The sequence below is a fragment of the Peromyscus californicus genome, unplaced genomic scaffold (genome assembly GCF_007827085.1).
Source record: "Peromyscus californicus insignis strain IS unplaced genomic scaffold, ASM782708v3 Scaffold_6__1_contigs__length_162567912, whole genome shotgun sequence".
NCBI lineage: Eukaryota > Metazoa > Chordata > Mammalia > Rodentia > Cricetidae > Peromyscus > Peromyscus californicus.
The window spans coordinates 36,446,680-36,469,450 of record NW_026294584.1 but is presented as its reverse complement, the minus strand read 5'-3'; the positions used below and the strand labels follow the sequence as shown (position 1 = coordinate 36,469,450).

General features: G+C 39.0%; 1 protein-coding gene across 4 annotated transcripts in view; it reads left to right on the top strand.

Moving 5' to 3' along the window:
* Window positions 1-22,771, top strand: part of Cadps2 (calcium dependent secretion activator 2) — a 542,094-nt gene that overhangs the window by 497,430 nt on the left and 21,893 nt on the right. For all 4 annotated transcript variants that reach the window (XM_052722147.1, XM_052722145.1, XM_052722146.1 and 1 more), the window contains 3 exons: window positions 5,526-5,609; window positions 5,714-5,746; window positions 19,065-19,172. In XM_052722147.1, coding sequence (XP_052578107.1) covers window positions 5,526-5,609; window positions 5,714-5,746; window positions 19,065-19,172 — 225 coding nt within the window. The remainder of the gene's footprint in view (window positions 1-5,525; window positions 5,610-5,713; window positions 5,747-19,064; window positions 19,173-22,771) is intronic.

Sequence of the window (22,771 nt, the reverse complement as noted above, 5' to 3'; positions counted from 1 at the left end):
TGGAATGGCTACCCACTACATCTCCCCCTTTTTGTCTAAATAAGAAGGTTCTAACTTAATACAAGATTATATACAAAGGAATGATTATCAAATATTGTCCAGGAGTAATGAGGGATAATGACCTAGATAAGATGGAACTACAATCAATGCAAACAATATCAAGCAAGAAACATATACTAAAATCCAGAGAAGTCTAGAGCGTAGGTAAATGGTATGTTACAAAGATCATTCCAAAAGGTGTCCTATCCTAAAGAACCTGAATCTAATACTTAATATGTTCTAAGAGATTATATATATATACTAAGTTGTAACTATAACTGCTAGTCTTCAATCCCATCAAAGACCTAAGAAGGAATATAATGGTACCTGAGAAATGGTAGATGGATGCAAGCAACTTTCGAGAATCTTGCAAGAGTAGACCGAGACAGCTGGCAGCCTGGACAGTCACCTAATGTTTCTCAGCATTGTTGGTGCATTCAAATAGGCTACAGGCCTAGAGTATCTGACAGACCATTTTCAGAAGCAGGAATTCTGAAAGACCATCGTACCCTGTCTTGGCAGAGTACAGTGGTCGCTTTCCTTGTGTCCTGCTTGTCCAGAAAGGACAGCATTGCATTCGTACTGTCAGCAGTCGAGGCAAGGGCAGTTCTTTGCCCAGTAGGCCATTTTGTGCCAAGAAGACAAAGTTCCAAATGGAAATGTCTTAGAAGCCCAACATTCTCTTGGGATCAAATTGGTGCTGCCAGGAGCAATTGTGTCTCATGTCAACAGAATTCTAAGTTATTTAAATGCCGTATTCTCTAGGTCTATACCTGTCCATCTGACCTATGTATCTGAAAATCTGGATAACCTAACTAATGTAACTATAGAGATGACAAGCATAGGTGACTATAAATCTGTAAGTTTTATCTACCAAAATAACCTAAGGACTAAGGTTTGATGTAAACAAGGTAAACAGTCTATAAACAAATGTATGGTAAAGAACGATGACTTCAAAATTGTGACAATACACAAGATATTTATAACAGAGGTAGGAATATATGGTGCGATATGCAATATGACAATAATCTTAAATATATATCAATATACTGAATATCCTAAACAGAAGTAGAACATACATAAAGTATGACAGATATAAATTTATGTTTGCATCAATATACAAATATCTCAAATAAGAGTAGAAATATATGTACATTATAGCAAATATAGTTCTGTATTTGTATCAATATACAAGTTATCTTAAACAGGAATATAAAAATAATTTACATTTGTATCAACATATAAGAATCCAAAACAGTGCCAATTACAGTGCAAATTATCTAAGGCTGCTATTTTACTAAATTTGTTTACTAGTACATACAATAATCTACCATAATATCTTATACTTATCCATTCCATTTCTTCTTTTCCTTTTTTTTTAGGAGAATACTGAGTCTGAGTCTAATATTTTCTTCCACCCCCAACCCTATAACCATCATCCATAACCCTGAGAAATATGAAACCTTAGGGAGAAGAGGCGTCGTTTTCTTAGAATTGTTTCCTGCTGTTTAGGGGGTGATGGTATCTCTGTTGGGTACTGTGAGGAAGCTCAGATAGTTAAATCTCAATTAGACTAACTGTAGGTTCTGTAGCTAGTCTTAGAGTAATGGGTAAGATTGTCTGAAATTCTGGCAAGAAGTGTAGTATGATGATGATTACCATGGCATCATTCTGGATTGGGTAGAGTTGTTGTTTTTGGTGCCCCATCTTCCTTCTGGAGACTTCAGAGATTGCTATTGGAAAAACTTATTTGTTATCAAAATGGAAAGTTTGGATTTAAAGAGGACATAACATGTAAGAAAGGATTCTGAAAGCTGGGCGGTGGTGGCGCACGCCTTTAATCCCAGCACTCAGGAGGCAGAGGCAGGCGGATCTCTGTGAGTTTGAGGCCAGCCTGGGCTACCAAGTGAGTTCCAGGAAAAGGCGCAAAGCTACACAGAGAAACCCTGTCTCGAAAAAACCAAAAAAAAAAAAAAAAAAAAAGAAAGGATTCTGAGAAGTCAAGAGTAAGCATGGAGAGAATCAGAATCTTGAAGACAATGGTCCGTTTTTATTGGTTTCCTTCTGTCCCACACCAGAGGGCTCTTCTGATATGGGACTGAAGAATCTCTCAACCTTTTCTTTTAGCAATATGCTTGGGTTTAGAGAAGGAGTGAGCCAATTTCATCTCCAAAGCCAGCTTGGCTTATAATTGAATTGGAACCACAACTTTTGTAGATTGATAGAGATATAGATGTTAGACAGTGAGATTCTACCGTGTGTAGATTGGTACCAATAGATTCTTTCTTTCTGTTGTAAACATCTGGATATCCAAGGCCTTATGATTTCTAGAAGATGGGTATTTCCATTATCCTGGAAAGACAAAAACAGAACCCTACCCCAACCTTTGATTATTAAATTTTTCTTACAACTTGTAGAGATGTCACATTGGTGGATGATCTTTTACTTCTCATCATCAAGGGGTTTTTCCTGTTTGAATCGAATTTTTATTAATTTTGTTGGTATCCATAGCTTTTCTTCTCCTGCAGAAACAAAAACAAAACCGGTTCCCCAACGTCAAACATATCCAGGTTTCCATTCTGAGATCAGCATATCCTTGAAATAAACCGGTTGGTTTAGCTCAAGAGTTTTGTCTGTCATCCAATGTCTCTCCGCAGCTGTTGTTCCTTTCTCATCAGCATTGAGAAAATTCAAGGTTAATAAAGCACTATGCAATCTATTTCTAGGAGTCATTGTTACCTGTTGCTGTTTATTTAGCATATCCTTTAAAGTTCGATTGGATCTTTCTATGACTGCTTGGCCTATGGGATTGTGTGGTATACCTGTAACATGCTTTATATTGTAATAAGCAAAGAATTGCCTCATTTTATTGGAGACATATGCTGGGACATTGTCTGTCTTTATTTGTACAGGTATTCCCATGATGGCCATAACTTCTAATAGGTGTGTAATCACAGAATCAGCCTTTTCAGGACTCATAGGAGTTGCCCATTGAAATCCTGAATAGGTGTCAATGGTATGGTGTACATACTTTAATCTTCCAAATTCTGCAAAATGAAACACATCCATCTGCCAAATTTCATTTCTTTGTATAACTTTTGGATTGCTCCCTGCAGGTGATGGAAGTTGGTTATAGATGGAACAAGTAGGACATTTTTTCACAATATCCTTAGCCTGTTGCCAAGTGATGGAGAAATCCTTCTTGAAACCTTTGCTATTTACATGGTATTTCTTATGAAATTCTGAGGCTTTTAGCACATTACCTATTAGTAACTGATCATTCTCATCATTACCTTGTGCTAGAGGTCCTGGCAGACCTGTATGGGATCTGATATGTGTTATATATATAGGATGTTCCCTTTTTTTGATGATTTCCTGCAATTGTATGAATAATGAAGTTAATTCTGTATTATCAGGAATAAATTTTTATTTGTATTTATTTACATACAAATAAAAATAATACATGCATATGTATATGTATATACAGTTTTAGGGCAGGGTGTAGTGACATGCTTTTAATCCCAGCACTTTCAAGGCAGAGACAGCTGGATCTCTATGAGCTTGAGGCTAGCCTGATCTACATAGTGAGTTCCAGGCCAGTGAGGGCTACATAGTGAGACCCTGTCTCAAAATAAATAGCAGTCAAAAATTTATATATACATATATATGTGTGTGTGTGTGTGTGTGTGTGTGTGTGTGTTTTGTGTGTATATATATGTGTGTGTGTGTGTGTGTGTGTGTGTGTGTGTGTGTGTGTGTGTGTGTGTGTGTGTATGAGAGGGTAGCAAGCAGGCTGGGTATGTAGCCTAGATTGGTAGAATGCTTGCTTACCTAGCATGCACCAAGTCTGGATTTTGATCCTCGGCATTAAATAAAGTGGGCATGGTGGTGCATGCCTGTACTCCCACACTCAAAAGGTGAAAGTCGGTGTATCAGAAGTTCAGAGTCATTCTTGACAACATGGGGAGTCCAAGGCCAGAATGGGACACATAACACCCTGTCACAAAAACAGAGAAGTGGGGAAGGAGGGAGTGTAGCTGGAGAGTTTCTCTCTGGGTCCCGCCAAGCCCCTGCAGTCCTGCAGCCCACTTATAAATAATCACTCAGACGCTTATATTACTTATAAACTGTATGGCCATGGCAGGCTCCTTGCTATCCAGTTCTTATATCTTAAATTAACCCATTTCCATTAATCTGTAAGTCACTACGTGTTCCATGGCTTTACCTGTTGCCTTTACATGCTGCTCCCTGGATGGCAGGCTGGCATCTCCCCCTCAGCCCTCCTGTTCCCAGAATACTCCTCTCTCTTTGTCCCACCTATACTTCCTACCTGGCCACTGGCCAATCAGCACTTTATTTATTAACCAATCAGAGCAACACAGCAAGGGAGGGGGGTAGGAAGAGGAAGAAGGGGAGGAGGAAGAAGAGAGGAAAAAGAAAAGCTTTCTATATGTAAAACATTTCTGAAGTAATTTGAATTTCACTCCTTCCCTGCTCCAACACCCACATGTGTAGAGCAAGTGATGTCTGCATTGTACTGATCCTCAGGAAGCAGAGATGATCCTTGAGTGTCACAATTAGGACTGTTTGATAAATGCTTATTAAAGAGTGTCAGATTTCTCTCAGTATTGTAAAAGCCCTGAATGTTGCACCTCTCTTCTGCCCAGTCTTCACGTGGTCAGTCCCTTCTTTATATGTAGAAAAAATTGATCTCTAGGCAAGTCATACATGATAGATAGGTAAGTTTAGTTTATCATTGTTTATAAATGTCTATATTAAAGTTGAAAATGATTCTTACTTATTAATGGTTTAAATCAGGGGTGTTCAGCCTTTTGGTTTCTCTGGGCCACACTGATTGAAGGTCTTTCTTGAGCCACATGCAGAGGTATCCAACTCAACAATCCATGGGCTGCAAAAATGTGTGTGTGTGTCTGTCTGTCTGCCTGCCTGTCTGTCTGTGTCTGTGTCTGTGTTCTTTGGCTGTTGAAATTAGAACTGTCTGGTAAATGCTTGTTAAAGATATCAGAGGGGGGATGGAGAGAAAGAGAAAGTGATAATGTGATGTGACACTGACATCTACAAAACCGATCATCAGGAATGGCTCAATCACACACACACACACACACACACACACACACACACACACACACACACAAAAGAAAGAAGCAATGTAATGTTTTCAGTAAGTCTGTCATTTGAGTACATTCATAGCTATCCCAGGCCAAATGTACTGCTCTGCTCCACACTTTTTTTTATTTTTAGAAAGTATTTTAGAATGTATTGTTCTCGGCAATGGGAAAGGATCTTGGCGCTTGTGTTCAGAGTAATAGAACAAACATTGCAAGTTTGCCTGAACTCAGCTGTCAGTTTATTTGTTGTGAGGTTTTTTTTTTGTCTTAGAGAAAGTTGGTTTGTGGATTGTGTGCCCTGCTCTTGTACTGTATGCACAGAAACATTCTCACCACTCACCATGAACTCTGTTGCAGTTTGTTTCGGTGTTGGAAGGGGTGCTGTCCAAGCTGTCTAGGTATGATGAAGGCACTTTCTTTTCATCCATTCTGTCATTCACTGTGAGTATCTCAATGAGTTCTCTTGTGTTGTCTTTTAACAGTTACCACAGTACTTATGTATCAGCTAAGAATTCTCATGGTTTTCTTTTTCTTTCCCCTTTAAGGTGAAAGCAGCTGCAAAATATGTTGACGTCCCTGTAAGTATTTCTAATATGTGTTCCTTCTCTCCCTCTCTCTTTCCATCCATCCATCCATCCATCCTTCCATCCTTCCCTTCCTTCTTTCCCTAGCCCTTATAATTATGATTAATTGCTGGTTGACTTCAGTTCTTTAAACCAGTACCATCCCTTGGGGAGTAGTTTCCTTTCCTTAAGCAAACCCTAACCCTCATAGTAAAGCTTGGCAACATCATTTCAGCATGTTTTACTTTTTCTCCTGTAACTTGGGAGCTGTCAGAAAGTTAGTCCATCCTGGAAACATGACATTAGAGCTCCAAAGGGAGCTCACAGCCCTCCAGGGTGGAACAGAGAATGCCTAACACTACATAAAACAGTCCTCTTCTTACTCATGATATAAAGGCTCTAACAAGTTTCTAGTTAAGATTTAAAATAGCAATTAAGCCGGGCATTGGTGGTGCATGCCTTTAATCCCAGCACTCGAGAGGCAGAGCCAGGTGGATCTCTGTGAGTTCGAGGCCAGCCTGGACTACCAAGTGAGTCCCAGGAAAGGCGCAAAGCTACACAGAGAAACCCTGTCTCGAAAAAAACAAAAAAAAAAAAAAATAGCAATTAAGGTTCACCAGTTAAGCCAATGAACCCAATTTATAAATAAAGGTGGCAAATCAATAGTCACTTGATTTAAACATTTAAACATTTAACATTTTAACATTTAAACATTTTGTTTTTCAAAGACTTCTTTGGAAATAATATATAACCTATAAATTTATTCAAAAATTAAGATACCAAGAGTGGAAATCATGGAATAAGATAAATGCATAAACCAATTTAGTACAATAGTTTGAAGCTGTACTGAATTAATTTGGGCTTTAAATTCTATTAGTATCGCATTCAAATATGTGGTTTATAAATGATCAAAGCCTAAACTGATCTAATTATGTACTTGAGCATATTTTATCAATTTCCACACAATTAGAGCATGGTGACTACCCTTAAACACAACAGGTTGCTGGACTGTGACTCACTGCTTTGTGTTTGAGCATCAGCGCTGGGGCATTGTAAATGTGAGCAGTTTGACTACTGAGAATCCTTGAGCAGCAGTTGCAGGTCGTTCTTATTTTTTGAATGCTCACCTGCTTTTTCTCACCAGCGTGACTGATGCAGTAGCCTTAAGAGGACATTATAAGGGCTGGAGAGATGGCTCAGTGGTTAAGAGCACTAGCTGATCTTCCAGAGGTCCTGAGTTCAATTCCCAGCAACCACATGGTGGCTCACAACCATCTGTAATGAGATCTGGCGCCCTCTTCTGGCCTGCAGGCATACATGCAGGCAGAACACTGTATACATAATAAATAAATCTTTTTTAAAAATTCTTTAAAAAAAAAAAAAAGAGGACATTATAAATTAAAAGGCCCTGGGTGTTTCTGCCATTCATCGGGGTTTCTTTGGAACATTTTACTTAAGAATGACCCCCGAAGAACTCTCTACACCCCATCTGTCTTGTACTTAGAGTCAGTGCTGGGAAATAAATGGGTTTAAATACATGAGTGGGGGACAGAATGGGAGAACTGAGGGGATGGTTTTTATATTTTATGTCTTCAGAAAGACAAGCCATCATGTACATGTTACTTCCTTGGACCACTTATGTATCTTACGACAGGTTTTATCTTGAATTTAAATAGAATAGGGTATCATAATTACTTATGTCTCTGGATCTTTTGAAGCTCTCGATTTGACTATGAACTAGATCTTCTACATGCCATAAAATGTTAGTTGAGAGAAGCAGAAAGTTCTTCATCCACTCTCCTCAGAGATCATCCTTTGACGTCCTTCTTCAAGATGCTCTGAGCTCTGTTTACTTATTTCAGTGATCGTAAACTGGCCATTAGGCAACCTGCTCTTCAGTATGATAAACTGACCTTCTGCACATCTGTAAATTCTGCCTGCTAACCCGGGTTCTTTCTTCAGCCGAGTAATCCTTCAAATATATGATGATCTTGATCATGGTTCATCTCCCCAAGAGCTGTGGGGCTATTCAAAGGCATGTCTTAACAGAACAACTCTTATTCTTTAGATTAGACACCCTTAAGTCTTCACTGAACCTGTGTTTAATGTGTTCCAGATCATGTGGCATTCTTAATGAAACTGTGCATCCCATACCTCCAGCAGCTGAGAGTCTGGGAGTGAAATAGTGTATAGACATGTCAACATGAACACACTGTGGTGGCCATTCCCAGGCTCATCGTCATACCTGTCACTGCTTAGATGCATTGCAAGTGCCATGGCCACAACTCAATCAAGTTATCCCCTGGAGCAGAGTTATCTGTTCCATAGAAGTGTCCTGGCCAGTGCAGATTACCAGTGTGTGAGTTTTCCTCTCAGATCTGGACCTTGTGGTTCTGTTGCTAATGCCTATTCACTTTAAAACTATGAATAGGTCTTGCTAGTTGTTATTATTTTATGTTTATGTTAATGCTCCCCAAGTATATCTGTCTGAACTGGGCTTTTAAGGAAAATTCATAGATAAAGGCTCTATATTTATAAAAATTAAGACATCATAAAACCATATGCAAAGTACAAAAGAATACATCTTCTAAAGGAAAATATAGAGGGCCTTGGGTTTAATGATGAGCATTTAGATACAACACCAAAAAAAGTACTCTATGAAAAGAATTGATAAGTTGAACTTTAAAATATTGAGAAGTGGGGCTGGAGAGTTGGCTCCATGGGTAAAGCATTTGCCACTAACCCTAAAAACCTGAATCCAATCACTAAAACTACACGGTAGAAGGGAAGAACTGACCCCCTCCAGTTGTCCTCTGACCTATACACAAAGACACACACACACACACACACACACACACACACACACACACACACGCACGCACGCACGCACACACCCCTCTAATGGCACACACACAATTAATTAATATTAATTAATTCTTTTCACACAGAGGTTCACTGGCCTAGGATTTAGTAATGGCTGAGTTTTCATTCATTTTATGTGACTTTGGACAACTGGATTAACTGTATGGCCTGGGGCTTTTACTTAGGTGACCTCAGTTTAGTCTTCTATAAAATGGGCAAAGGAGTTATGTGACTTGCATTAGTCCTATGACAAGCTTCTAATCTTTGAATTCTGAATATCTGTTTAAGTCCTTCCAAAAGAAAGCAGATCCCAAGATGTCTGTCCCCCATGGGATGATGAGACAGGTGCTAGGAAAGAACAGTCTGTGAAAGGAATAATACCTTCTCACAATACTATCATTTGTTGGAAATTGTTTTGAAAACAAATCAATAAAACCACTGATCCAATATAAGATTAAAAATTACTTATGAAATTAAATATTTATATTCTAAAAGGGGTAGGGATATTCATGTTCCCAAGAGCTGCTCACTTGAAATTACCTCACAATTGAGTATAAATAAAAGCTAGTAAGAAAATGTTTGGCCAGACATGGCAGTGAATGCCTTTAATCCCAGCACTCAGGTGGAGACGGGTGTGAACTCAAAGCAAGTCTGGTCTAGGCAAGTTCCAGGCCAGCCAAGGCTACAGAGTGAAACCCTGGACAAGAGAAGTGGGTGAAGAGGAGGAGAAAGAGAGATTGTTCAAATCAAGCAACTTAAGTATAGCATTTATGAGCACAGTTTTAGTAGATGCAGCTCACCATCCCATCAGAGAGCTTTACAGTATTCATGTTGGTGAAGATTTCAGATGATTTGAAATTTGGAGGGGTTGTTAGACTGGGTCTCACGTAGACCAGTCTGGTCTGGAAGTCATTATATTTGAAGATGACTTTAAAATCTTGATCTTCAATAAAACAAACAAAATAAACAACAACAACAACAAAAAAAAACAAGACCTGGGTATGGTGGTTCTGTCACAACAACACCTAGAAGAAAGGACTACAGATGTGAGAGTGACAGCCAGCCTGTTAAGCGCAGGACCAAGAGGAGACAGTTCACATTGGCTTTACAAACAGGAGTACTAGGCCCAAACCAAAAGCTTGGTAACACTGAGTGAACTAACATATGTTCTAAAATTAACAACAGTTTTGGAAATTGCCCGTCTGGGGTAGGAGGGATGCTGCAGCAATTGAGAGCATGTATTACTTCTGTAGAGGATCCAGGATCACTTCTCAGCATACTTGTCAGGTGACTCCCAACTGCCTATAACCCCAGCTCCAGAGAGTCTAACACCTCTGTCCTCCATTGGCTTCTGCACTCACATGCACTCACATGCACACACGAAGATAAAAATAAAGTACTTAAAAATAAAAAGTATGCCAATCCGTGGCACAGGTAAGATGTAGCTAAAAGCACTGTATGTTCTGAAAAGGAGGGAGGGCAACAAGGTGACTTGGTGACTAAAGGCAGCTGGTACCAAGCCTGATGACCTGAGTTCAATCCTCAGAACCCAGATGGTAGAAGAGAACCGACTCCCCAAAGTTGTTCTCTTACCCCTACACATGCATGCACACACCCCACACGTATATATACACAAAATTTAAAAAAACTAAGATGTAATAAAAAATAAAATCGAATGGGATGCTGGGGAGATGGTTCTGTAGGTAAATGCACTTATTTCTCAAGTGTGGAGACTTGAGTTCAGATCAGATCCCCAGAACCCACATAAAGCCTGGCATGATGACTTGTGTCTGAAATTTCAGCATTCCTCCAGTGAGATGGGAGACAGGGAGATGAGAAACCCCAGGAGAATGTGGGCCAGCTGGCCCGGCATACGCAGCAGTGAGCACCAAAAGAGAGAGCCTGCCTCAAAGAAGGCAGAAGATGAAAACCAGGGCCCACCTCTGTTCTCTCACACAGGCTCCACTCATACTCAGGAACACACATCATACACACAAAGTTAAGATAAATGAATAAAAACCTTTGTAAAGTATCACTTGAGACAATAATGTGGGTATTTGGGTTTTTTGTTTGTTTTGGTTTGTTTTGTTTTTTTTAAACAGGTAGTATGGTTCCTTAGCGGGGCCAGGATGCCTGGGCTTGAATTCTCCCTCCATCACTTTGCTTATAATATCAGTGTAACCTTGGGCACCAATTTCTTTGTCTATTAAATGAAAATATAATTATGCCTTTTACAGGTTTATTGTGAGTAAGTACTTTCCAGGCTTCCTAGAGTGCAGTTAGTACTCAGTAAATGTTAGTTATTATCATGCATGACCATTGGTTATAAAATAAAATCTAATGACTATATTCTACAAAATCAGCATTTATTAATTGCATCTGTATTGCTGTGGAAATAATCACATAAAACATTTAAAAACAACACATCCTTTTAACTTCACCTGTAGAAAGCTGCCAGAATAGTTAAGGGTTGCATCCAAGGAACTTAGAAATAGTAGCTTGTGAGGATGAAAGTGGGGGAGGGAGAGGAGTGTGGTGTTTATCTTGAAAGGAACCTAACGTAAGAGACAAGATGGCCAGTTCAGTATCAGTGTTTTCTTCAGTAGCAATCCTTTTAAACTCTCTATCCTTATACTCACCTTAAAGCTCCACAAATGTGGCTTAAGATTAGCTCTGTATTGCACACATGACATCAAGTCCAGTATCCAGGTTCAGGTCCCTCCTAAGTCCACTGTCAGCTGACTCACCTGTGGCTTCCATCTTCTTTCCTTCGAATTAAGGATACTAGCATTGCAGGGTTGTCCTGAAGAGCCAAATATTTATTAGTACGCTTTGTGATATAAGGCATATTTGAAATATCTGAGATCATAGGCAGGGGTAAGAACTTTGTAAACTCCTTGCCATGCAAGTATGAATTCCCGAGTTTTCTTGCCCAGAGCCCACATGAAAAACCCATGTAGAGTGGCAGTGACTCACCCTGACTCAAAGAGAGACAGGCAGATAATTCCTAAGAAGGAACATACTAGAGGCTATTGTATAGTATCCACAAATATATGCATACACATGCATACATAAATATACATCTGGGACTGTTGTTGCTGCCAGCCCCCAGGTTTTCCCCTGCAGGTTCTGATCCCATCTTTGGAAAGAAAACACAGGTGTGTTTGACAAAGTGATATTTTCATTATCTTTTATTTTGGGAAAATAAGCAATTTGCACAAGTCAGTAATGAGGTCTGAAGTTACAACAGCAATTCAGTGGCACTGACATTTTGCTCCTTCACCTTTAGCATATATGCCTCTGATATTGTTTATTATTTAGATAAAGTCACCCTAACGTTCAGGGCTAACATCAGAGGAAAAGCCAGGCAGGACTTGGGGAACACGCCTCCCTGGAAGGATCTGTGTGCTCTCCAGGACATGAAGCAGGAGTGATGTGTCTCTCACAGAAATCTTGTCTTCCCTCCTCCTCACCACCTTACTGTTGCTTTTGCTTTGCTTTGTTTGGTTTTGCCCCGCCCCCCGCCCCGCCCCCCCCCCCGCCCCCTTTAGCTCTTCTTTTATAAGCTCAACCAGTCAGTGGCCTGTCCCAGGCCAGTAGCATTCCAGCACTTTCAGGCCTCCTTTTCTCAGTCAACTAAATTAATCCCAGTCCTTCTAAGCCTTGAAAACTAAACATGAAGCAGTACACACAGATTCTTAGCTTGACCTCCTCAAATCCTCATGTAATTTTAGTGAATGATACTGTAACATATGCAGATACAAGGGGGAAAGTTAGCAGACAGGAACAGAGAGGTGTCACCTTGTATCCGTAGCAGTCAGCATGCATGTAGCAGTCAGCAGTGTAACAGTGTGGAGCTTCCATCTGATACACACATTAGCACATTCCTGGTTAAAGGCTGCTGTATCCACACCTGGTCCTCCAAAGGAAGTGGGAGTGATGCTTATCACGGATCAGAAGTAGCAGGAGATAGTCCAGATGCTCAGCCTTAGTGGAAAAGGTATAGCAATCCATAAAATCTCAGTGGAAAAACGTATTCTTCCTCCTTTCCTTGAGTATCATTCATTATTCATTTTTTTTTTCATTTTCAATTATTTGGCTTTTAATACACTGTTATTCTTTGAAATTAAAATATAATTATATTATTTTCTTCCTTCCCTTTCCTCCCTCCAACTCATCCTATGTACCCCTTCCACTCTATCTCTCTCAAACTCTTGGCCTTATTTTTTTTAGGGGTGTGTGTGTGTGTGTGTGTGTGTGTGTGTGTGTGTGTGTGTGTAGGTATATATCAACATACATGTGTGTCGATATATATATATATATATATATATACATTTATATTGCTAATTGTGTATAGATATATATCAACATATGTATGTGTCGAGATATATATGTATACATATACATATATATTGCTCTGTGTGTGTGTGTGTGTGTGTGTGTGTGTGTGTGTACTAAGTATATAAACACAACCTGCTCAGACCATATGGCACTTTTATGGATGTGATTTTATGGATGTGATTTCAGGGCTGACTCCTTAGTATTGGACAGTCAGTTGCTGGGCTCTTCCCCGAGGAAGACTGTTTCTCCTGCCATCAGCATTCCTTGGTTGTGTGTAGTTCTTTGACTCATCAACATGGCTGCCTAAATAAGACCCGAACAAGGACCATACCAATAGACATGCTAACACTGAAGGGGAAACACTCATGGGGCCTCTGCCCCAGTATTCCTTTTAATGTTTAAATAACTTTGTTCTTGGAAAGATTTTCTTCAGTAATAAACCAAAAGTGTTGGCGCACACACATGCTTAGAGCAACCATTTCTAGTCATGTTGCAATATAAACTGTGTCTCTCCTTAAAAGAAATAATACAGAGCTTTCATCTGAGTGAAAGCAGTGTAACTACTTACATTACAGGGCTTTAAACATAGCACATTCCAGTGCCTTGTATTCCCGGACTTTGTGGGAGGACTCTGACTTTTATTGACTACTAGGGAAGCATGCAAAAGGCACCTACTCAGAGCATAAACTTTCCAGTAAAAGAGCACTCTACCTCGAAAGTCTAAGACTGATTGGTATGCACATAACTTAAAACATTTTTGTTATATGCTTCAAGTCTGGAAAATATTTTTTAAAGGTTGTGCCATCTTTAATTCAGATTTTTCCACTCGTGTGCTTGTGTTCTGTGTGTGTGCATGTGCTAGAGACCTACCTTAGGGCCTCATATATGTCAATTAATAGGTGGCATTTGTCTCACTATTTAAAAAAATAGAAATCTGTTTTAAAGTCTTAAAAAAAATCCTTATAAATTGTTATTTGAATTTCTTCCCTCTGCCCCTTTCCATAAACTAGTCCTCTCTCCACAGAGAGCCAACCATAACATATTTAAGTTGGCATCAATCTAGTGTGACAGTTTTGACTCTATTTCCTGTTGACTCTCTACATAGGTGCAATATAGTTAGGATACTTCATTTAAAAAAAGTAATGAAGTAAATCAAGTGTATTTTTTTATAATATCACCATGGGAATACTTAATCATTTTTGTCTAATGTGTAAATAATGTGTAAATGCCAAAATAATGAAATATATACAGTAGACAGTGAAAAAGCATGCTGTTTTTTAACAGTCACCAAGACAATTATGTGTTCCCTAATAATCAGTTTCTGAGTTATTGTTGAGCCTTGCATGTCAGCGCTAGGCTACAAAAGGTTCCTGGGTTCCTGCCACACTTTCAGATTCCACAGCCATCCTCTTATCTCATGCCTTTCATTTCGTCAGTGGTAATGTACAGCCAAATGTGGGCATTTCATTTGCAAACCATACAAGCCATCACGCACAAGGCGAGAGTACAGCACAGTTTCACACTTGGTTGTTTCTCCCATGCAAGTTTTCTTATCTTTTCTTATTTCTTTTTTTTTCTTTTTTAGAAACTAAGAAGTGCACTTATAAATTAAGTCAATTACACTGTAGCGTCTAGTTAATCTTTGAGACAGGAATGGTATATTTAAAAATGTGTCTCCTTGTTAAACAGACTCCATGACAGTGTTTGTGTAGGGTATTGTTAACCTCCAGTGGAAGGTTAAGCAGCTTCTTCTGTATCTAAATCTGTCACTGTGAAAACTGACTGCCGTGTCATACCTACCTACCCATGAATGGGGAAGCGAAAACTCACACCTGTGTGATTAGGTAGAGCAGCAGGAAGTTAGAGCGTTTGCAGCATATAATTAGCAAGGAATTTTTTTCTCTCTTTTTAAGTGGTATGTTCATCTTGCTGGGTTAACTAGTAATTAATGCTTGGGAGGAAAAAAAAAACCTATGCCAGAGTCTGCACTCTTACTCTTTCATTCCCTGATGTATTCAGTTACTTCTACAACCACTGTCAGAAGAACCCACCTGAAAATCCTTCATTTCCTTCCATGGCTACTGATTTCTTTATGCTCGTTGGGGGAACTTTTTTTTTTATATCTTCATGTCCCTTTACTATAGTTTTGTTGGCCAAAATTTGCCTTTCCTGGTTAGAGATTAAAAGTAATTTAGGAATCCTTTCTCTTTGGCGACAACTAGCCTCCTAAGCAAGTTGGAAAAGTTCATGTAGTAAACTGAAGGTTTCGAGGCTTAAATTGAAAATAGGAAAAAAATAATTTTACATTCCTACATTGCATTTAATAGAGTGCTCGCCGTGTGGTTTTTAATTGTTATTTTCTCACATTCATTAAGGAGGCTATAATTTAATTACCAATACAGAAAAGATTTCTAAACATGGCTCTGTAGGGTACTCTGTTCTTGATGAGAAGGCATGGAAGCCCATCGTTATTGAAGTTTCACAGGGCGCTCTTCTGGTGGAAGTGGAAGGCAGAGCTGCCTTTACCAGAGTTTGGAGCTACCTCCACCTCCCCAGTGCAGTTGCAAGCATCGTTTCCTCTCCTCTCCAAAAACATACACGGGAAGCTAATATCAGCGTGCTTAGCTAACATCATACGGTAACAGTTAATGTTGCAACTAGAATTGGTGGCTTTTCAAAGGTGTAAATTCCACTGCCACATAACAAGAGCCTTGGCACAAAGGAGCACCGAGCCAATGATAATGTCTTCTATCCAAACACATTTGCACTGAAGGCAGAAACTACTTAAAAGGAAAATTGCATCTTTTTCAGCAATTTATCGGAGATAATTACCCTTTCGTGCACCAAATGAAGTATAAAGTGTTTTAAAGAACTATAACTCTAATTGGAACATGTCACCAGGTGTTGCAGTTACTCTTACTTGTGTATATTCTTTTAATGATTATAGTCTCGTGCCACAAACTGCATGAAAATATATTCACTAGGTGTGAAATTCCCATATGTCACAGTTTCAAGAATAGGTAAACAGCGCCAAGATAAAGGAAGGAATAATGCTAATGAGGAATGTTAAGAAGTCGAGGCTTTATTTTCCAAGCGAGAACATCATAGTTTGCCAAAAGAGAAGAAAATGCGATTTTGAAAGTGCAAACTCGAATGAGCTTTTCCTCGCATACTTAGAAAGTTGCGGAACTCCCTTCAGCGGTCAGCTTTGAGCTGGAGTCTGCCAGTGGGGAACTGGAATTTAGTTTTCTTTTCTGTTTCAGCTGCAAAGTGTTTGTGGGTTTCAGAGGGTGAAAGGTAAACAATTCCTGGACAATGTTTTATGGCGTCAGTTGTTAGCTTGGAAGTGATCAAGAAGGCCGGAGTATCTATGAAAGACGAACAGGGAGCCAGCCACTGCTCGCCCCTGGTCCCGCTGACTCTGCTGGGGGAAGCGATTGATTGGATTAAACTTCTAAGCATAGTTTTCTCTTGAGGGGTGGAAATAAAAAAGGTTTGGGTAGGGAGAAATGATGGGAAGACAAGCCTCCCTTTCAGCTCCGGTGTAGCCAGACTGCGCTCGATGCCTTGCTATTATGGGTGTCATAGCTTCTTATTTGCAGGCACCTGCATGAAACTCAGGTGCTGAGCTACCTCAGTAGTAAGTACAGAAAATTGGCCTCATGTCATTTTCATTCCAGAGCATCATGCTATCTGAATGTTCTCATTTTCAGTGTTTTGACAAAGTTTGAGAGGCACAGAGAAAAGTACTTACCCTATGGGTCATTTGCCTCTGTAGAATCAGGACTGGTGATCTTTGTACAAATGACTCTACCTTTTCACCTGAAAAACTGATGTATAAATTTCACTTCCCAAAACTAAAAGCAACTTCGATTTTTGTTCATTATCCTTGTGGTTACTTAAACTTTCAAACACTGGCTGTCAGGATTCTGCAGAAAAACAAGGAATGGATTTGTTCATCGCCTCCACTAGGTTGGTGATGGATAGCCTCTATTACATATGGCTGCTTTTAAAGGACACATTTGTGAGAACATTTGTATAAATAGTTATTTTATATTTTAACATAATTTAGTTGCATCAGGGTTGTGTTGTAAAAATTCCTGAGTTTTTGTTGTCTATACTTTAAGGTGAATCTAAGTTATCAAGGCTAGAGGTATAGCCCAGTTAATAGATACTTGCCTGGCATGCCCAAAACCATGTATTCTATTCCCAGCACCTTATAAAATGGCATAGTGGTGAACAATGGTAATCCAAGCACTTGAAAAATGGAGGCAAAGAGGATCAGAGTCAAAAGTCATCTTCATCTACATTGCAAGTTCAAGGACACCTAAGCCACAGGACACCCTGTCTCAAAAAAAAAAAAAATGCAGTTCTTTTTACTGCACAGAAAAACAAGTATCTAACAAAAAATCTTGATGTTTCTCACTGAAATAAAATACCCTGGTACCTATGAATGCAATGGTTTGGAAATAGGCATTCATTATAGCAAATGAAATACCAGTCCACCCTCCTCAAAAAGAATATAAAGTGGCCAAGACTCTCTGTCCCTCACAAGAAGATGCTCTACCATGTTGCCATCCTCAGTCAGATCCATACCTGTGCTGCTTTTGCAGAGGTAGTAATAGTTAAATAGATCATGTCCTCTTTGATCTGATTTTCGTTCAGTGCTCACTTTGGCAAACCAGTCTATTAGTAAAGGCTGTAACCACATTCTATGTCCATGAGATGGTATAAGCTTAACTATCTTACTTGGCTATCAGTTCTACTGTTATGTTCTTGCTAATGTTATACTCTAATCAAATAACTCAATACAGGTTATGAGTAATGTAAATAATTTTTTCCATCAGTCAGCCTAGCATATGAAACTTGAGAAAGAGCTGATGATAAGTTGAGAAGGAAATCACTTTGGCAGCCATGAAGACTTTTGGACCCTCATACTGATTTATCTTCTTAAAAAAAAAAAAAAAATCTATAGCAGTGGTTCTCAACCTATGGGTCGTGACCCCCATGGGGTCATTTATCAGATATTTACATTAAGATTCGTAACAGTAGTAAAATTACAGCTATGAAGTAGCAATGCAATGATTTATGGTTGGGGTCACCACAACATGAGGAACTGTAATAAAGGGTCACAGCATTAGGAAGGTTGAGAACCACTAGTCTAAAGCAAGGAGGAATAATAATTCTAACTACCCTGCCGCTTCTAACAGGAGAAAATACCAAATGCTAGGTAACTTAGCAAGTTAGCTAGTTCACCTCTTTGGCCATATGCAAGAAGTGAGTTTATCGATGATCTCACTGCACTTCTGTAATATAATAAATCCGTAAGGTAGTATTGGTAAATGATGGGTAGAAGCAATAGACAATCAAAAATATTCTGTTTTAGTTCGTATTAAATGTTTTCTCAAGTTTCCTAGTATTTTACTAATCTTAATAAGAACACTGGTTTTGTGTTCCTTGAATACTCACAGTACTCTAAAGAGGCAATCAAGGACAGTTAATGGTTTTCATACTATTGATGAGCAATACGCAGGTGATGAAAAGTCAGCTGTATAACTTACAATTAGGACATAGTATTTCCATTGAGAAGTTTTCTTTTAATCTCCTCTTTTATACTTCTTGGTACATTGACTTTTCAAAATACTCATTTAAAAAAAGAAAAAGAAAAAAAGACATGTATGGGAAGCTGGAGAGATGGCTCAGCAGTTACGAGTTGCATGCTCCCCTTCAGAGGACCTGAGTTTGGTTGCCAACACCCCTATTGGGCAGCTCACAATTGCTTGTAATCACAATTGAATTGCAGGATAATTCAATACTTCTAGTGCTGTGTATGTGTATGGCTACTTACACATACCCACATACAGACACACTCATACAAATAATTAAAAATAAAATAAATATTTTTAAAAGATAAGCATAGGTTTATAACCATGTATTCCTAATCTTCTTAACAATAGTGAATGTGACCTTAAGTAGAAAAGATCAGTGATAAATGTTTACACATGCTAGTCATTGTTGATTTGGTATTTCAGAGGGGTGAACAATTTCAACAGCTATTAAAATTGTTTTCTAAAATATTAAATGAAAGCTTCAGAAATGAGAACTGACTTTTTTTTTCCCCATACAACAGAAACCAGGAATGGATCTGGCAGACACCTACATTATGTTTGTTCGGCAGAACCAGGATATTCTTCGAGAAAAAGTCAATGAAGAAATGTATATAGAAAAGTTGTTTGATGTAAGTAGCTGCCACAGCCACAGGACATCGAACATTTATCTTGATTTAAAATATTGATGTGTATGAAAAATATGTAATGATTTTTGTCCATACTAAGGTCTTCATTTAAGCATAACAAGTAGGCCTGAGGCTTAGTTTTAGATACTTGATCAAGTTTCTCTAAAGGAACTAAGAAGGCACTTAACTTAAATAAGAGTGTTGTTGTTTACTTGGACCCATGAACACTCGGGTCAAAGAAAACAGTATCATGTTGTTGACAAAACTGCACAACTTGCCCCAGTGCTGATTCTGAATCTAGGGTTTTTTTTTTTGTTTGTTTTGTTTTGTTTTTAAGTGTATTTACGAGCATCTTCTCTACATTTTACAAATGCTTTTCTGGCAGTTTCATTTAATTATGCAAGTTACTGCAAATGTTTTCATAACAGCAATTCACGGGCTTCGTGGTGACACTTCAGCTGTGGCAGTTACAGAGGGTCCCACTACGTCATCCTCTTCGCCATGGTCTGTCGTGTCAGTGGATGCTGTCTGTGCAATGGGGTGGTTGAAGTAAACCTCATCCTCCTGACTTTATGTTTCCAGGCCATTTTACAATAAAAGTATCATCTGTTTTAATAAGCTACGTGTTAATATGCGTGAAAAGAATGATTTCCTAAAAGCTTTGATGCCCTGCAGGGGTAGGAAAATTATCATCTATCCAGCTGGCTCTTTTACAAAATACTGAAACCACATTAGCAACTTCAGCTTCCATTTGGAATTGCTCTGAATTGACGGGCATATGTTTCATTTCCGACTTCTCTTTTACTTTTTTGCTTATGTGGTGATTTTCAAAAATGTTGAACAGAAAAAGAATGATGAGTTGATGTTATTTCTGTTACGTTTCTTCTTAGCTAGAGCACATATATATTTGATGGAGAAAATAAGGTAGAGCCATCATGCAAATAGTCCCCTCTGGATAGTCACTGTTGGAAGGGAGGGCTGTTTTCTGAAGATTTTCAACGTTCTTGTCTTGGTGACCTACTTGTTGCAAAGCTTAACCATTGTTATGCCAGAGAGTAAGCAAAGGTAGAATTTTTTTTCACCTCAAAGATATTCTCCACTTTAGCTCCTCTTCATTTGCTGAACTTCCGAAGAAGACTGTGCAATAATTTCTAGAGCTAACTAAAGCAGATCCAAGGAGGCCAGCATTCACATAGTACATTCATGTAATTGTCCAGTTAGGTGTTCTTTCTTTCCAGCACCTAAGCATCTGGCTTGGTGGTAGGTTTGCTTCCAAAACATTGTGTTTTAGTCAAGAGGTTCTTCCCATTTTTGTGCATCCCCAGTAGAGCTTTGGACTTGTTATTTGTAATATAATTGTGATGTTCTCAAACATTCTTTTTTTTAAGTTGCACATATTTATTACTTTAATTAAAAATGAAAATGAACCCTGACTCTATTGGTATGTCATCAAGAATAGCATATATGAGGGGGTACTAAGAGCCCCTAATTAGCCAAGGCTGAATTTGCCTCAATTACAGTTAGTAAATGAGAGGTTATCAAGTGTGTGTTGAAAGGTAAAGGAGAATGTGTAGCTTAAGCAACAGATCATTACTGAGAGACATTATATAATTATTGGAAATCTACTTGGCTGGAGCTTAAAATAATATTGTTAGGTGTCAAGAAACAGTTGAAAATAATGACCCTAAGTGCACTGTTAGCAGCCATAGCCTATTACAGATAAAAGATTGAAGAGAACAATAGTACTCTGGCATAGTGGTAAACTTTCACTCTTCCAATTAGACTACTTCCTATCCAAGTAAGTAAATGGAGCCTCCTCAGTTCAGGTGCAGATCAACACACACACACACACACACACACACACACACACACACACACACACACATTATAATGTGTTAACTTGGAGTTGTTTTTATCCAATTTGGTAAGATGCCAGTGGCTCCATTTCTGATCATACAATATAAGGGATTAACTTAAAGAATAATAGGCTTTTTACCCACATGAAATTCACTTAGTTTAGAAATATGCCAACACTATTTTATATAAAAAAAAATTAGTCTACAAGACACACATTCATTTTAAAGGGTCAGAGACACTTTAAAAAAAGAACCCATCGCCGGGCGGTGGTGGCGCACGCCTTTAATCCCAGCACTCGGGAGGCAGAGCCAGGCGGATCTCTGTGAGTTCGAGGCCAGCCTGGGCTACCAAGTGAGTTCCAGGAAAAGGCGCAAAGCTACACAGAGAAACCCTGTCTCGAAAAACCAAAAAAAAAAAAAAAAAGAACCCATGTGTTATTCTATATAGTCTTCTTTGCAGATGATCTCCTAACTATGAGAAGGGCTAGCAAAGTATTTGTGAAACTTGCCACACTTAAGATATCCTTGGCCTCTAATACATTTTCATCAGTTAAGCATCTTAATTGCTCCTAATTTTATGATGAAATACCCATGAGCTCAGTTTAAATAGTGGTACCACTGACTGAGGTACAAGGATGACCATTGCCCTAGATTTGTGCCTATTGTTTTGGGACGTCTAGCAATGAGAACAGCAGCATTCCCCACTATTCTGACATGGCCACATACCATGTTGAATGAAACTTGCAGCCTATCCATCCTGCTAGTCTTGTTCCAACATGCATAGAGAAGTGATTTTGTTTCTTGACCTCAACATATGAAAAGTGGGCCAGGAGGTGGTGGCACATACCTTTAATTCCAGCACTTGGGAAACAGAGGCAGGCAGATCTCTGTGAGTTCAAGGCCAGCCTGGTCTACAGAGTAAGTTCCAGGATAGCCAGGGCTGTTACACAGAGAAACCCTGTCTCAAAAAAATTTAAAAAAAAAGAAAAATGGAAGTGGTTTAAAGCTGTATTATCCTAAAGACATAAGTATTGCCAGTTTAGATTTTTATATTAAATCTGGAAGTATCAAAATCCTAAGTACCCTCTAAAGGTCAAAAACCATTAGTACAGCTATCATGCTGATCTTTTTATCCTGTAAGTGCTTAAACTTATAGAGCACTTTGTGCTTAGGACAGGACTAGCTTCTACAGAGTATAAATAAATGGCCGGACTGTGCTGCTAACAAACAAAATGAGTTTAACACACGTCTCTGATCAAGGGCTGGGGAAGCAGTTAAGTTGGTAAAGTGCTCTGCAAGCATGAGTTTCTGAGTTCAGATCCCAGCACTATGATGATCGCCTTTGATCCCAGTGCTAGAGGTGGAGACGATGGGACAGTCTCTGGGACTCACTGGCCAGCCACATAGCCAGCTAGCTAAATCAGTGAACTCGAGGCTCAGTGAAAAACTCTCAAAAAATAAGGTGGAGGGCTGGCAAAATGGCTCGGTTGGTCAAAGCATTTGGTGACAAGTATAACAAGCTGAATTCAGTCCGTGGAACCCACATGATGGAGAGGCAGAGCTGACTCCAGCAAGTTGTCCTCTGACATGCTTACTGGGTGGACAGACAGACAGACAGACAGACAGATCACACACACACATCCCTCCTGTCTTCAAGCTTTCTTTCTGCCATTAATTGGATAGGTGATTTTTTTTTTCAAACATCTGTATAATATTCAGTTTAGTTAGCAGAGACAGATTGAAAAT